This window comes from Penicillium brevicompactum (assembly GCF_028827555.1).
Source record: "Penicillium brevicompactum strain IBT 35665 chromosome Unknown utg000004l_segment0_segment0, whole genome shotgun sequence".
In the NCBI taxonomy this organism is placed as follows: domain Eukaryota; kingdom Fungi; phylum Ascomycota; class Eurotiomycetes; order Eurotiales; family Aspergillaceae; genus Penicillium; species Penicillium brevicompactum.
Window position 1 is genome coordinate 403,852 of NW_026623207.1, and position 14,498 is coordinate 418,349.

Here is a 14,498-nt window from a genome sequence, read left to right on the forward strand (position 1 = left end):
CCCCGCTTTTCCTGCCCATTGCCGCTGCGTTTCCAGACCGTACAAAAAGAGTCTCGTAATTATACAGTGCTCTCGATGATATTCCACAGAACCGCGGCTCATGTTTCTGGTCTGCTGGTAGTTCAAGGGGCTTACCAGGCAATAGCACTGAATTACTTTATCAATTTGCCCCTGTTCCTGGTCACTGATCTCGAGTTCGTGATAGCAACAACACCACTGCCTCATCGGCACCTCGCACAAATGCTTCGGCCCGAGAGAAACAGCTATCAATAGACGCGATCTTCTCGCTTTTCAACCAAACAGAGATCTTGTGCAGTCCATCTGCTGTATCCTCAATCTCAAATTTGACTTCGTCGGTACCAGTAATACGATTTAAAGCGCTTTTGGGGTGCTCTAGTCGTACATTCTGTCTCACAAACCGCTGAAGGTAATCAACCAAATGGATACGCTTCAAGAATTGTCCGCATGTCTCCAGGCATCCTTTGCTTTCGATGAAAATAGCTCCAATGGTGCTCTCAACAAGATCCGAGTAGAACTTTGGGGCTCCCAGTTGAGCAAGCGTGCCCCAAGGGTATGAATCATCGCCTTCTAGCTTCTTTTTGACTACTTCACCAAGCATGCCATGCCGCTTGGCACATTCAGTCCAGAGTTTGGCTATATCAGGAGAGTCATGTCGCATAAACATCCATAATGCGATATTTTTCGCTCGTGCGAAGGTTTCGGGACTGTCCGCCGTGACTATGGGGCAACTGGGCTCAGCCATGGCTGACTCCATACAAAGGAATGCCAAAAAGTCGGCATTCACCAAAGCGGCTCGAAGCTCTGTCATTCGGCCCTCTGCAAGCTTAGGAGACAGAGAATGCAGCATCTTTGCAACGAGAACGTCCAAAACTGCATCTCCCAGAAATTCAAGCCGCTGATAAGAAGAAGTTGATTGGTCTCTTTGCCATGACGGATGTGTAAGTGCCTCCCAGAGTAGAGACCGATTCGTAAACTTGTACCCAAGAAATGCGTCAAGCTTCATTTCCAAATGAACCGGAAATTGTCCATTTTGCTTTGGCGATTGTTTCGGCGTTGAAGCGAAGTCAGAAAGCTCCGGTAGAAAAATGCCAACAAGCTTTCGGGACAGTGGAAGTCCACCATGCTCATAGGCGGCTGCTACGAGAGCCTCTACTACATCAGCATAAACCTTTTTTGGAATCATTTCCCTCGCAATGTCTCCTTGTTTCGGCCAAAAAGCTCGATGTTTCCGCGTGATGAAATCTTTGCAGATGAATTGTTCCAAGTGAGCAGTTATGGCCGCGTGCGTCAGTCTCTCATTTGAGACCAGCAGATCCTTCTGCTTCGATAGGTAGCCCTCGTGCCATTGAGGATGTTTGTAGAAGAGATGCGTGGAGACAATGAACTTGAGAAGCGAGTCACCCAGAAATTCCAGTCGCTGGTAATTTACTGTCCATCGAGAAGACGGCGTTGTGATTGCCTCTGCAAGAGTATCCAAGCTGATCTCAGGGGCGTCTTCGAAAAGCTCAAGACGCAAAGCCTGTGCCATCAATTGTCGGTGCAGGAGCTGTATCATCGGCGGAATCAGGAGGCTGGTTTGGCTCAGCTCCCAGGGCAAGAGGTCGATGGTGCATTCTGCGGCAACTATGCAGACCGCTCGTGAGGGGTTTTCCAAGGACTTATGCTGGGTCAATATCGCTCGCTGTATGAGGTTTCGTCTTCTCTCAAATCGTCGACATTCGATCGAGAGTCCCTTTGAATCCGGGTCCCGAATCCATCTCCTGAAGATGTGGGGGATAAAATGAAGCGCAGGGCTTCTAACAAAACCCTCGGGGGACAGCAGATGAATCCGGTTTTGCCTACTTTCAGCCATCAGACTTCCATCATAGATCTTGAGCCAGTCCTCTAGTTCTTCTAAGGGAAGATCCGGTGTAAAGAAGGGGAGAAAGTCTGTGTAATCCCCTTGTGTTGATCTTTCGCGGGTCGAATGTAACAGAACGGCCGTGATTCTCCGTATGACACGACACAGAGACAGCGACAGCACTACTTCCTGATTGAGCTGTTGCAATCTCGCTGTAAATGTTGTTTGATCATCCCAGTACAAATCCACTTTGGCTGGCATAGGTAACTTCACTGAAGTAAACAACGCCATTGCGAGAGCTGGTCGTGCTTCCCCATTCTCAAGAACTTCAATGCAACACCTGTACATTTTCCTTTCAGTCCATTGACCCTGAGTGTTGTTCCAAAAGCTGGTAAAGTTCTCTACAAGGGGAAGTTCGGCGGCCAAAACTTTGAGCTCGTTTAGTCCAGGCCCTGAGTCATCAAAAAACAATGGAAGAAAATGATCATTGAGAAGCTCTTGGTCGTGTAACACACGAACAGCCTGGAAAGCTGCGTCCCGTCGTGCTGACTTCTTTGTGGCCCACCAATGGTGCCCTGTCGCTATCCGCACCGAAGGATCGACACCACTCGGTAGATAGACAGTAGAGAGAAAATGGCCTTGTTGGTTTCTCTGATATGAAAAAGAAGGAGTGGTCTCGTCAGATGTTTCACCCCGCAAAGTTGCACAGAAATGGTATAGATGAGGTATGGCATTCTCTGTCGTCAACAGCGCTCTAGGAACGAGTCATTTGACGTTAGCATATTCGTGGCACTGTGGCAGGAGGACAAACCCTGTGTCTAAAAGATATCGAAGAATCTGATCTTCAGGTCCTCCATCGTCCACCTCCCATTTTTGGTTAGATCGAGCATGGTCCAAAAATATACCCTGCACTGCATTTTCGAGCCTATTCCATTCACGTGACGCCAGAGGTGCATCATCCTTTTCTTCCATTATGGCAAACTCAGAAGTGCTCTGTCGAGCTCGCCCCCGCCTCTGGATGTAGGATGTTATGGTGTCTGGAATTTCGAATGAAATGACAAGGTGACATGCTGGAAGATCAATGCCCTCTTCGAGCACATTGGTGGCGACGATCAAATTGCTTTTGCCGCAGCGGAACTGTTCGACGACATCCTCGCCCTTCTTTGGGATCACCGAGTCGTATATTGCCCAGGGCTCAGAACGAGCAGAGCTGCCCACACAAGGCACGCATTGAAACAGACCCCGGGTGACTGGATGCGTATTGAGCAACGCTGATAGAACGTGCGCAGTGACTCGTTCTCGGGCAAAAATGATTCCCGAGAAGTCCGCACATGCCCTTTCTTTCAAGAAGAACAATAGTCGTTCAACCTTGTTGGAGGTGTTGCCGGGAGCCTCTAATTGGACACTAACCTCGGTCATGGTTCTCAGTGCTGTCAAAAGGTTTAAGTATCGGTGACCGAGACACCGACGCGAGGGTTGGTTTTCATGGTCAGCAGCGTTTACAGTAATGTGATGCAGCACCTTGACGAGGAAGAATCTAGAAGCCCATGTGCCCAGTTGATGCCATATCATACGGGCCTTTGTAAGAAGCTTGAAATGCTCATCTGCCATAACATACCCTCTGAATTCACTATCTTCGCGCAGCTCCTCGACAAATTCATCCAACTTCTTGAGAAAAGGCGGTAAATTTGCTGAGTCGTGAAACTGAGAATACGCAATTCTGGTGAGCTTTTGTTGAGAAGTGTGCTCTGACAGCTCTTCGCGCTGAGCGAGGGGGCACGACAAGTCGCATCCAAGTTCTTCTCAAGCTCACTTAAACCTCGTTAGCCTGCTTCTTTTTTTTTTTTTTTTCTTTTCATTTCTATTTCCTAATGCGACCGGTTTGCCTCACCCAATTTTTGTTGGATCGACCGAGGCTGTCAAGCCGAGTATGCTTGGGATGCTCCCAACACCGTTTTCACTTTTGGCTCTGTGGTAAAAGTCGCGCATGATACGATTTCCTGGATGCGATTTTACGCAATGATGAGCTAATTCAATGTCAGTTCCATCCGGTGCTGATTGGATCAGCAACTCTCACCCTCATCGAAAATCAACAAAGCCAGACGTGGCAGTTTGATAAATCCATGAGTAAGGGCATCTGCGAGCACAGCATGAGTGGAGAAGATAACTTTCATTCCCTGAAGCGCGGCGTCCCAAATGCTCTGCTTACTCCAGCAGTCGACTCCGTCATCACCAGTCAGCATTCTCATGCTCACTGCAGGCATATGGTGCGAGAGATACGTGAGCTGCTGACTACACAACACTTTGGTTGGAACTAGAAACCAGACAACCTAAATGGCGGTTCTTTTGAACAGCAGTCAGGATATATGATGAAGATATCCACTTACCTGGTGACTTTGGCATCGTTCCAGTTCTGACATAATCCGCATGCTAGCTCTAAACATCGTTATCATAATTGAGCTTTTTGGAAATGGAGTGAATCATACATATATGTCTTTCCACTCCCTGTCGGCAGCTGGAAAAGAAACGTAAATGTGGGACCAATTAATATCTCCTCGGAATTTGAAAACAAATGACCTACCACGGCTATGATATTTTCTCTCATGCTCATCTCAAACATTTCGATCTGATAGTTACGGGGTCGAAAGTTTTCCATGTTGGAGACGTATATTTTGGAGACGTATGAGTAAGAATGATTTTTCGTTAATTGACTGGGAAGATTATGGGAATCATGTCAATTAACAGCAAAGCATCCAGATAGGATATATTCCTCCTGCATTCTCTATTTTACAGGATGACTGCAGGTATGCATATGACACGTCGAATTTCAATGCAAACTGCATGAGCCCCCCAATCAAATCACGCGACGTGGATTGATGCACGTCCTTGTGTGTAGGAGAACACCAAGTCAACCAGTCCAACACGCGGTCTCGCTCAGGTGGAAAATCTGCCCACCTAGTGCTGGAATGAGACATATTATGACATTATTTGTGACTATTTAAGAGCTGTATTTATCCAAATCCTTATCGGTATCAATAGCACCGCATTTTCATTACCATTGCCGCCTTCCTATCTCAAGCATGAGGGAAGCCTCCGTGGATTTCATCCGACGCCTAGTTGGATGTCATGTGTTATCTGAATCAGACGTACAAATTGCTCTGACTGCAGCTGGAGCAGACGAGACGCTACCGGATGGGAACAGAAAACTAGCCCAGCTAGGATCCGGAGTCACCGGATTTTTGATCGATTTCAGCGGTGCTACGATGACATTGTCACGAGGTAGAATCAGCTCACTCACTTCGCGACCTTGAACTCTAACATTTTCAAGATTTCACATCAAAGCTTAAATTCCGCGTCAATGGAACCAATCACCGCGCAGATGTAGCGAAGCGTACTGGCATCGACCGGTACCTGAGGATGGATTCTCGGCCAGGTGGGAATTCTTCCGGTGTCTTAGCCCTGGCGACAAGTGCCATTATTGGAGCTGTATATATTCGAACAAAAAGTTTGGAATCCGTGGTCAAGGCATTGTATGCGCTTCGGTAAGTCTGTATACCTATTCTAAATAACATTCTGAATGCACCTACAACGACAAATAGAATTCTGGATGAGCGCCTTGACGAACTGAATTTGATGGAATTATTTGAAAATGAAACTAGCAACATCCCGTCTCGACTTTCCGTGGATGAAAGGAGCCCTCAGATCGAAGACATCGATTCATTGATTCGAGACACGACCCCATTCCTAGAGTTTTCGACTCCCTCAGAAATAGGGGACCTGTCCATCTTTGAGACCTGCTACAACGAAAATGGGGAACTCAAAAGAAACGGACTCCACACCATGGACCGAATCTCGGAGTCCCCTCGGACTGGAGATTTGGGTCAGCCCATTGGGAGGAGACAGATGCAGAGCATTGCTTCGCTTTCGGCCCACGGAGTAATTCGGACCGGGACTCTGCATGAGATTGAGCTATCACCCCAACATAACAGCCGACGCATGTTTACTCCCGGACTAGACGTGGTTCTCACGCCCAATGAAGAATTGTACCAATCGGATGGTTTCTCGGACTGGGTGTCGAGCCAACAGTCCTCAAGCCAGGGCTCGACAATCAAGCGAAAATATGTTGGCGGCATGAATTTACAACGAAGGAAAAAAGGGTGTTTTGATCGCGAATTCATATCAACACTGTTCCAAGAAGCTGAAATGGCTAGGGCTTTTGGCTTGTTGTCCCCGCAAGACACTTATTTTAGGCCCATTATCGAGACCAAGCTGTTGGATTTTGGGCCGGAACTGTTTCCAGGTCTCTGTATCTTTTTGCTTCAGATAGGCAGTGCACGGTCATTTGTTACCCTTCGGGCAGCTCTCAAATCATCAAGAGAGACGAGAGACCATCTGCACAGCGCCCAAACCAGAAAATGGCTATCACGTGATCTCACCATTCAAGAGCGCTTTGAAGTCATTGGTGAAATCCAGGAGAATGCGGCCTACCTCCAAATTTTGCGATACAACCACATCTTGAATATATATCGACAAAGTGGGGAGACGGCTGGAAACAACTCAAACTTCACTATTATAGCAGCGTCACATGATGCGCTTGTTAGCCACCCGAGGCCAAGAGGCAACCCGAGGAAGATCGCAGTGGCTGAGGCAGTCGACAAAATGATGATGAAAAAAATATTCCCAGAGCTGGAAAGCGGCTCCGCTATTTACAAAAGGAAACGTCGAACTGTTTTGGAGTTTCGAAAATTCGGACAACGTCTACACATTTTAGCCCAAAGGTTTGGGGATGCTGTTCTTAGCCTAGTCCACTTCGATCGGCTAGGTGACGCAGTCGGCCCTGTGATTAGCGAGAAAATGTAAGTCCACTTCAAATACTGGAGATGTGGCAGAGTTGGTTCTGATCATCCAAGTATTCTCGCTCCGGCGGATGAGATATTTGAAAAGTTCGTGGACATACTCGAGGAATCGCAGGGAAAACTCCTTCGGGAGATCAGCACTGCGGCAAATCCATTCTTTCAACACCTTCTTTATGAGGATATGAGGCGACATGGCCTCTTTGTGCTGGAACAGCAAACAGCGCAAGATATTCTCAAACTTCCAAAAGGCTCACAGCAGCTCCATGACCTCCTACAATAATTGACCAGAAGTCCTTTCGGATTTGAACACAACTAGCGGAGGGGGTACGAGTGCTACGGAGATGGGTCAACCCAAGTCTCTTTACTCCATGGCCAAGCTGTAGATCTGTTTCCCTATTGAATTAAAACATTGTCAAGTTCATAGTACCCAAAACGGCAAAGTGTGTATTGGCAAGTTCTGCAATCGCCAGCCAATAGCCCGGAGTTTCAGCGGAGCGAAAAACGAGCTCAGATGGTACACGTTGAAACAGGCGCCATGTTTTGTGCTGGCCGAGAGAAGATCATTGGGCAGTTCGAAGCACAGACCGCTCTGGCGATCTTTTGCGCAAGGAATCAGACCTTCTGTAATTTTCGCACGTGTAATGTGTAACCTTTGTGTCTTCTTCACAAAGAGTGCCGAGTTATACTTGGTCAAATCCATTGATGCAGCTTTGCTACATACTGCGAGTTATAATTGTGCGTTTGAAAATACTGTCGTCCGAATGTTGCCAGATTTGTTACATCTACCTTCAATTTCAGTAACTGTTTGATGGACTCAAAAAGCTGGAGGATACTGACTCGGAAAGCTGAATTTACTTTGAACGGGGATAGTGGTACGCGGAACAACATTGTTCCAGTCCGACTAATACTCTCTGTCCGTGGTTTCTTTCGAAGTGCCTAGGCTTTCACTTAGGGGGTTCCTTCCCCACAGTTATCCCAATGAGGAGTGTCGGCAACATCGATACTCCACTCTATTTGTTTTTGGACCGACTGGTCACAGGATTAGATTTCGAAGTATCGTCTCTATGCAGTGGACGTGCAATGCGAACGGACCTGCCACTGTGATCTTATTTGTCTGAAATGGTCAAATTTCTCCACAGTTGCCTAAGGGCAGGAAGATAGACAGACTGGAAGAAGGCAAGGCAGAAATCTTCCAACCAGCAAGTAGATGTGATTAGGAGTTCCATGATTGGTTTCTGATTCTGCTCTTGCCATATTACCTTGTATAATGGCAATGATGGGTTCCAAAAACATATTCCAGTTAAGTCACATGGTTGTGCCAGCGAATCACCATCGTCTTCGCACTTCCTCTGGGAGAGATCATACCTTCATGATCTGCAGGCACCTCTTTGATGTGCGCTCTATATAAGTGGAATTGGTTCGAATTGGCTATTCAATTCTGCCCACGTGTTCGATTCTGCTTCGCCGCTTGTCACTCCTTGAAGACGGTCGTGCTTCGTCTCAGAACATCGCGATGAACCTTTGTTATGACTATTTGGCTTCAATCACGTGGATAATTTTGACGGAAAGTCACTCGCACAAGTTCGAAAACAAATCTCAAAATTCTGATCAGTCGAGTGTCGTGACAGATGAAAAGGTAAATGTTGTTTGGTGACAAGGAATTGGTCGTAGAGACACCGACAGAAGCCTACTTCGCATCATTAAGCAGGACTGGGTAAAAGACTCGGGTTATGACGTAACGGATGTTCAATACGAGCGCTATCTGATGCCATCATACATACCTCACTGGATCAATGCGCCTTCTCTGACGCACGAGCAGGGATAAAATTCGGGAAACTCGGCGCTGCGGCTTCCAACGGACATTTTCAAGATAGTATATAATATAAAGCTGAAGGGTCCCTTCGCCAGAGCTCCGTGATTAGTCTTTTTCAAGTAAGATGCATCTATTTTGATCGTACGCCTCAGACACACCATGACCACCTTGCAAGGTTCGCGAAACGCCGACGCTGAGATTGGTGGGAACCCTTCGCTATTATTTGAGTTTTTGTTTCTCACACGTTGTACAGATCAGGCCGTGGGAAAAGTCATGTTCCACGCAAACATCGTAGTACAACTAGCTCGGTCAGGCATATCACGTGACTTGCTGGTCAGTCATTTGACTCATTTCATCGTCCAGTCTAAACTTTGAATTTTTTCGGACTGACTTAGTGAAAGTCGGAAGCCAATCAAATAATCAATTCGTATGATTTTCTTGCAGGAAGGCGACAACTGCAAGCAATGGGACTCGTTTCATTCCGAGATGAAAATTCAGAATCACAGGAGGCTGTTTTTCAGCTCCTTGGGTGTGCTTATCGCACCCTCGCGGAGCCACAGGCTTTTTTCGTGTGGCGGATTCTATTAAACCCCGGTCACACGGAAGGTAATCTCGAGACTGAAAAAGAAAATTTCGCCTCGTCTCCCCTTGAGACCCAGAAATTCCACGCACACTGGATGGATTCGATAAGCGAAACCAACTTAGAATCCAACCATCATGATCACCACGATCTACCAAAGTACACATCGCGGTTAAATGAAAAAGGACAAGAAAGCGGACAAGCACCGCAACGCACGGTTTCAACAATAAGCCTTGACCCTCCTCGATTTAAAGTTACCATCCTTTTTGGAGCATGCCATGGGATGGGCATTGGACGGACAAAAAAGGTTGCTGGCCATTTAGCTGCAAAGCAGATTTGTGATCAACTCAAGATAGAAATTTGAACACAATGGTGAACTTCACCGAAGCGTTGCCCTGACTACACACGTGCTGCGTTTCTGGCTTCACGCGTTGCGGAAGAATTGCCTCCGCTCTTCGAGAGCTCTGAAATACTGGCCCACGTGAATGTCCTAGATGGCCGACGATTGAGTCGATAATTAAGCGGTAATATGATGACGGCACCCTGTACACACCGCGAGGGCCAAAAAATTGATATCGTAAAACATCAGGAAGAATGAAATGTATTTCACGAAATCCAGAAAGTTTACCTTCAACACAGCTCGTAGCCATGGAATTTACCGCACTCAAAGAGACGGCAAGTGACATATCCACTCCGCTGCGACAGACGTCTCAGGGATAGGTCCGCCTGGTCGATAGAACGGATATGAGGGTAGAAGAAAATGCTATCATTATAGCTCTATCAGAAATCATTTCCTTCGTATACCTAGAATTGTACCAGTACGATGTACGGTCGTTTTGGTTGGATTGCTAGGTCACGGATAAGATACCGTTATTTCTGGTCCCTACGGCATAGTATGTTCAGCAGCTGCTACCTCTATCTCGGCCTGCAAATTCTCAAGTGCACTGGTCCAAACTGGCGCCCAACTACGATATAGGCGGTGGATGACGACCAATGATGAGTAGACGCGTGGTTGGGCGATATTGAACAACTCTCTGACCGCTGGTTTGCCCCGATAGGTTATTTGGTTAGGGGCCTGGCCACCGATTGAAATAGGCTATTTATTGCTAGCTTGAGATCCTCAAAGTACACTTTATACCAACCCGCTCGATCTCCATTTGAGAAGGTTGACTATGGAGTCGTGGCCGGGCGGTGATATGCCAGCTTCGATTGAAGCCGAGCTTCCAATTGAGCTGGAAGGTGCGGCTGCGAGTAATCTTCCGACCCATGCGACTCCTACAACGTTCGATATTTACATCTGCAACATCCCTAGCGAAAGCCAACAGCAAGAAACATTCAACCCCGAGTCTGAGATTCTAGGTACTAGCGGGATCCCGTCTGCTACTCTTCAGGATATAATCGAAGCAAATGATTCTCTGTAGAGCAATCTTTGCGTTGAGTTTTTGATGAGGGAAAGCGAGATATCTGGCGGTCTTCATACGAATCTGGCTAGTGTTCCGGGTGCAGTGATCAGTACCAGCAGTGCTGAGTCTGCAACTCATGATGTAGTGAGGACTGCGAACTGGAGATCCGAAGAAGCTGAGATGCCTTCGGATGAATCAGTCAACCCTTCACTCCATGATGGATTGTACTACTGCCAATACGAGGGATGTCAAAGGCTGCAGGGCTTTACTCTTAAATGCCAGTTGAAGTAGGTTCATGTCAGTTTCCGCTTCGCAAATCTGCTGAAAATTCTCAGAAAGCATACCAAGATTCATACTCTACCTTTCAAATGTCCCCGTTGCGCATACGCATCATCGGAAAAAAAGGGCGTTGATCGGCACATCAAGGTTGCTCACAAGAAATTGGCCAGGGAACGCTGGGGATGCTTGGAACCAACCGTTTGCGCTGTATGTCAGGAAAAGTTCACGAGAGAAGACAACTTTCAGAAACACTTTAAGGCAAGACATGTCAGTTAGATTAAGCTATTATGGTCAGTTGGTATGGTCCGGGAATCTTTGTTTATCATTGCTTTATCAATTTGTGATCTTTCTTTTGCTGCCTTGCTTCATATCGAGTCTCTGCTATTCCATATCCCTTTTTTTAATCCTTTGTACCAAACTAGACACCTCATAGACTTGATGTGTAATTTCCCTTCCCACATATAGAGGCAAGTCTTCGCACAGGCAATTTGACAACTTGCCTTCAACACGACTCCAACTGCGTCGTTGCGGACCGGATGGCGAAGCAGGCCGCCAGTCCAAGCAAATCTCAACCCTTCCCCCCGCTACTCAAAATAGAGAGGACGTTCATCCATAGTGACGTCACCGATCAGTGGAAGCATGAATGGAGGATATCCAATAAAGCTGGTTGTCTGCGGAAGATTGACGACACCGGCACGTTTAAGGTAACAAAAGAGCCCATGGCGCGTCTTTGGAGATTATGGTATATATACAAGCAATTGCAGTCATGCTGGCTGGGGGAAGGAAACGCTGCCGCCGCAGAAGTGACAAAAAATAACAAGGAGGAAGGGAGGCAGGTTAGAAGTTAATTCTGATCATCATTTAAGCAACTTTGAGATAAATGAACACCGCTCAATCTTTGTTATCAATAGGTGTTCGTAATGAAAGGCTCAGTGCATGTGGCAGATGGTGCTAAGTGTAGCCAGAGAGAGAAACACCTCCGTTTTCCGGGTCAGAAATACCATCAAAGTCCGGTGCGGTGTCAATGTTCCCGCTAACTTCTGTGTTGGTGAAAATGGCGCGTCTGTTGTGCTGAAATCCTAAAACTATACTCGGTAGAGTCCCAGGAGTCTCATCTGATACCTCGAGTGAATAGGAACCGAAGCTAGGCCCTCGGGTATCCGTGATGTTCGTTATCGAATCCGGATGCCATCGTTTCGATGGCACGCATTGAATGACATGACTGAACACTTGCTCGCGAATGGTTTCCGTCATTTTATTCACGATATTCCTCTGTTGCATGGCTGTGGGGCATTTCCGGTCCAATTGTTCAACATTTGGTGGACTCCACTTTGTCCAAATCTTTCGGTGTGAGGAAGATACCATCACGCGGGCTGGATGATATTCGAAGTACAGTTCACAGCAGAAACAGGCCGGCTTACTACAAGCAATAAACCGATCCTCGCCCGCGAATGTTTTTCGCAGCTTCCAAAAATACTCCAAGACCTGAAGCTCTGCATGCACTTCAAGCGTGGAGCCATTGTACTGACGGATAAAGGTGTCAAATATACCTGCTACCTTGTGCAGGTGCAGAAGGCCCTCCTTCAGAGAATCCTTGTCTTCGCTATCCTTCTTGAACATTCGATTCAAGATCCCGCGAAGGTTGACGTGGGAGTCACACATAGGCGTTGGTACGGCAGGTGGGGCGTATATAGGACAAACAGCATGATTGTCAAGAAGGTGTCTCAGTTCCTCAGTGTCCTGAATCAGCTCACTTGAAGCCCGTATGTGATGTGCAAGTCTCCCGATATAATGTCGCATCATGATAAAACATGACCTTTTGCTCGTAGGATTCAACCCTTTCTCTTCCTCCACACCCCGTCTCTCCAGCTCCTTCACTAGTGATGAATGGCGATTGTCATGCGCGAAATTGCAGAGCGCGAAGTTATCATCAAAATTCATGGCCGTGTTAAGCCAGGCAACCAAATCTAAAGAATTAGATCGGTTGATGCGTGAGAAGAGTGAAATAGTGAGCTTACCGGATGCTGCAATGTGTCCGCTCAGCTTGGAAAGACAATCTTTGGCGTATCTGCGAAGGCATCTCTTTTCTTCGTCGACACGTTCAGAAGCAAATTTGATGCATCTTGTTGCGAATTGCGACTCGCTGTAGACATTCCGTGTGCCGACCGGGTGGGTGATGGCCCGCAAAGTATCTAAGGCGGTGTGGAGAAACGCGACGATTTTGTCTGTCTCTCTGTTCGAAGCAACACAGAAGTTATAACAGGTATCAAGCTCTTCGAGGCCGATTGCAGTGCATGTGCTGCCTCCCTTTCTGAAATCACAGATATAACAGAGGTTTTGCAAAAATCGCCGACTTTTAGCCTGCCTGACATCGACGTCAAACGACAGAGGGGTGTGGCTGCCGCGTGTCTGTCCAAGTGCATGCAAGAGAAACAATTGCTCGTAAAATCGACCGAGAAGTCTTTGGTATGGGTCAAATCTCGGGCGACCAACGCGATTTGGGTCAATTTCTAGAGATCCTTTTAAGGATGCTGAAGTCATATTTTTGGACGGTTCCTCTCTTTCTTGGGCGCAATGTAATTTGAATTAAGTATCAGTATAATAGCAGGTTTGAACACAAGCATGAGAAAAGGAGATATTTATGGGCTGAAGGCTAGTTTTCAGCACCAAACCGAGCAGACAGTACCATCTGAATGATTGGCTCCTGGCCATTTTCTATTCGGCCCATTGTCGACCTAGGACTGCATGTCAAAGGCCGTCATGCGGGAGCTGGATCTGATGACAGATTTGTGGATGAATTGAATTGTCAGTGCACCTGCCCCGCCTTTCTCAAATGTACGCCAATCAAATGGTGGGACGGAAATGAAGATTTCGGTGCTTATGGCAGTTTGCTTGTGCTTTATATTGTTTCGGTTCTAGTGCCAATCTTTTGAAAACTGCTCGCCGGCCTTTTAAGGATTTGCCTACTCCGTACACGATGTTTAGATGCTCGTGTAGTGGAGTATAAACATTAATACTTTATTGATTTTTATCCAAGTAAAGTGAGTGGATTTGGCTTCACATTTGATACCTTGAAATATCCGAGAAGCAGAAGGGCGATTCGAGATTCAAATTTATGAAGGGATTCCAAGCGAACTTGAGTCCTTGAGATTGAACTTTCCCAGATAGCCTAGAGATGCTGAAAGAGATGGCCCCAAAGCGAGTTTAGCCCCAAAAAACCGGATGGTAACAGTCAAAATTACAGTGGGCGCTAGGTTGAAGGAGAAAGAGCTCCGGGTGACATCGACTCCGAGAACTGTCCACGGTCGTGCAGCTTTGAATGAATTAAGAGTAGCCTGAGCCCCTAAAAAGGCAGCAGGGTGATCCACACCTCGATAGCACAAGCCTGGTAATACTGTATGGCTATGAATCGACCATTTCTCTCTGCTATGAATGACTAGATATATCGCATCTTACCAGAAAGATTCTGCATCTTGCACGTTGCGTATATTCAGTTATGTCCTCTGTTTATTTTGTCCAAAGCAGGAAAAATACATAAATACACCATATGGGTATCGGATACGAAGAAATACTCGAGAGTAAAACCTTGATTAGACACCTTTGACTGCCGTGGAAGCCGAGCGTAGCCTCAGACACAAAACAACCCGGCCAGTTTGGCAAATTTGAATAACTTCTGTAGATCAATGAAAGAAATGCGCATCCGTTG

General features: G+C 46.8%; 4 protein-coding genes across 4 annotated transcripts; 2 read left to right on the forward strand and 2 right to left on the reverse strand.

The window, feature by feature from the left end:
• Positions 1-181: 181 nt before the first annotated feature.
• On the reverse strand, positions 182-4,125 carry N7506_005668 (ATP-dependent helicase dcl2; the record flags this gene model as incomplete). The annotated part of the gene is made up of 3 exons (XM_056954961.1): positions 182-2,615; positions 2,673-3,663; positions 3,939-4,125. 3 exons carry the CDS (start codon positions 4,123-4,125, stop codon positions 182-184), a joined length of 3,612 nt encoding a protein of 1,203 aa, XP_056811938.1.
• An 816-nt stretch (positions 4,126-4,941) lies between these two features.
• Positions 4,942-6,997, forward strand: N7506_005669 (uncharacterized protein; the record flags this gene model as incomplete). The annotated part of the gene is made up of 4 exons (XM_056954962.1): positions 4,942-5,140; positions 5,190-5,403; positions 5,461-6,717; positions 6,772-6,997. The coding sequence occupies 4 exons, from the start codon at positions 4,942-4,944 to the stop codon at positions 6,995-6,997; spliced, it is 1,896 nt and encodes a 631-aa protein (XP_056811939.1).
• Positions 6,998-10,282: 3,285 nt separating this feature from the next.
• Positions 10,283-10,531, forward strand: N7506_005670 (uncharacterized protein; the record flags this gene model as incomplete). Its single annotated transcript, XM_056954963.1, has 1 exon — positions 10,283-10,531. One exon carries the CDS (start codon positions 10,283-10,285, stop codon positions 10,529-10,531), a length of 249 nt encoding a protein of 82 aa, XP_056811940.1.
• A 1,212-nt stretch (positions 10,532-11,743) lies between these two features.
• On the reverse strand, positions 11,744-13,333 carry N7506_005671 (nucleic acid/nucleotide deaminase domain-containing protein; the record flags this gene model as incomplete). The annotated part of the gene is made up of 1 exon (XM_056954964.1): positions 11,744-13,333. One exon carries the CDS (start codon positions 13,331-13,333, stop codon positions 11,744-11,746), a length of 1,590 nt encoding a protein of 529 aa, XP_056811941.1.
• Positions 13,334-14,498: the final 1,165 nt, after the last annotated feature.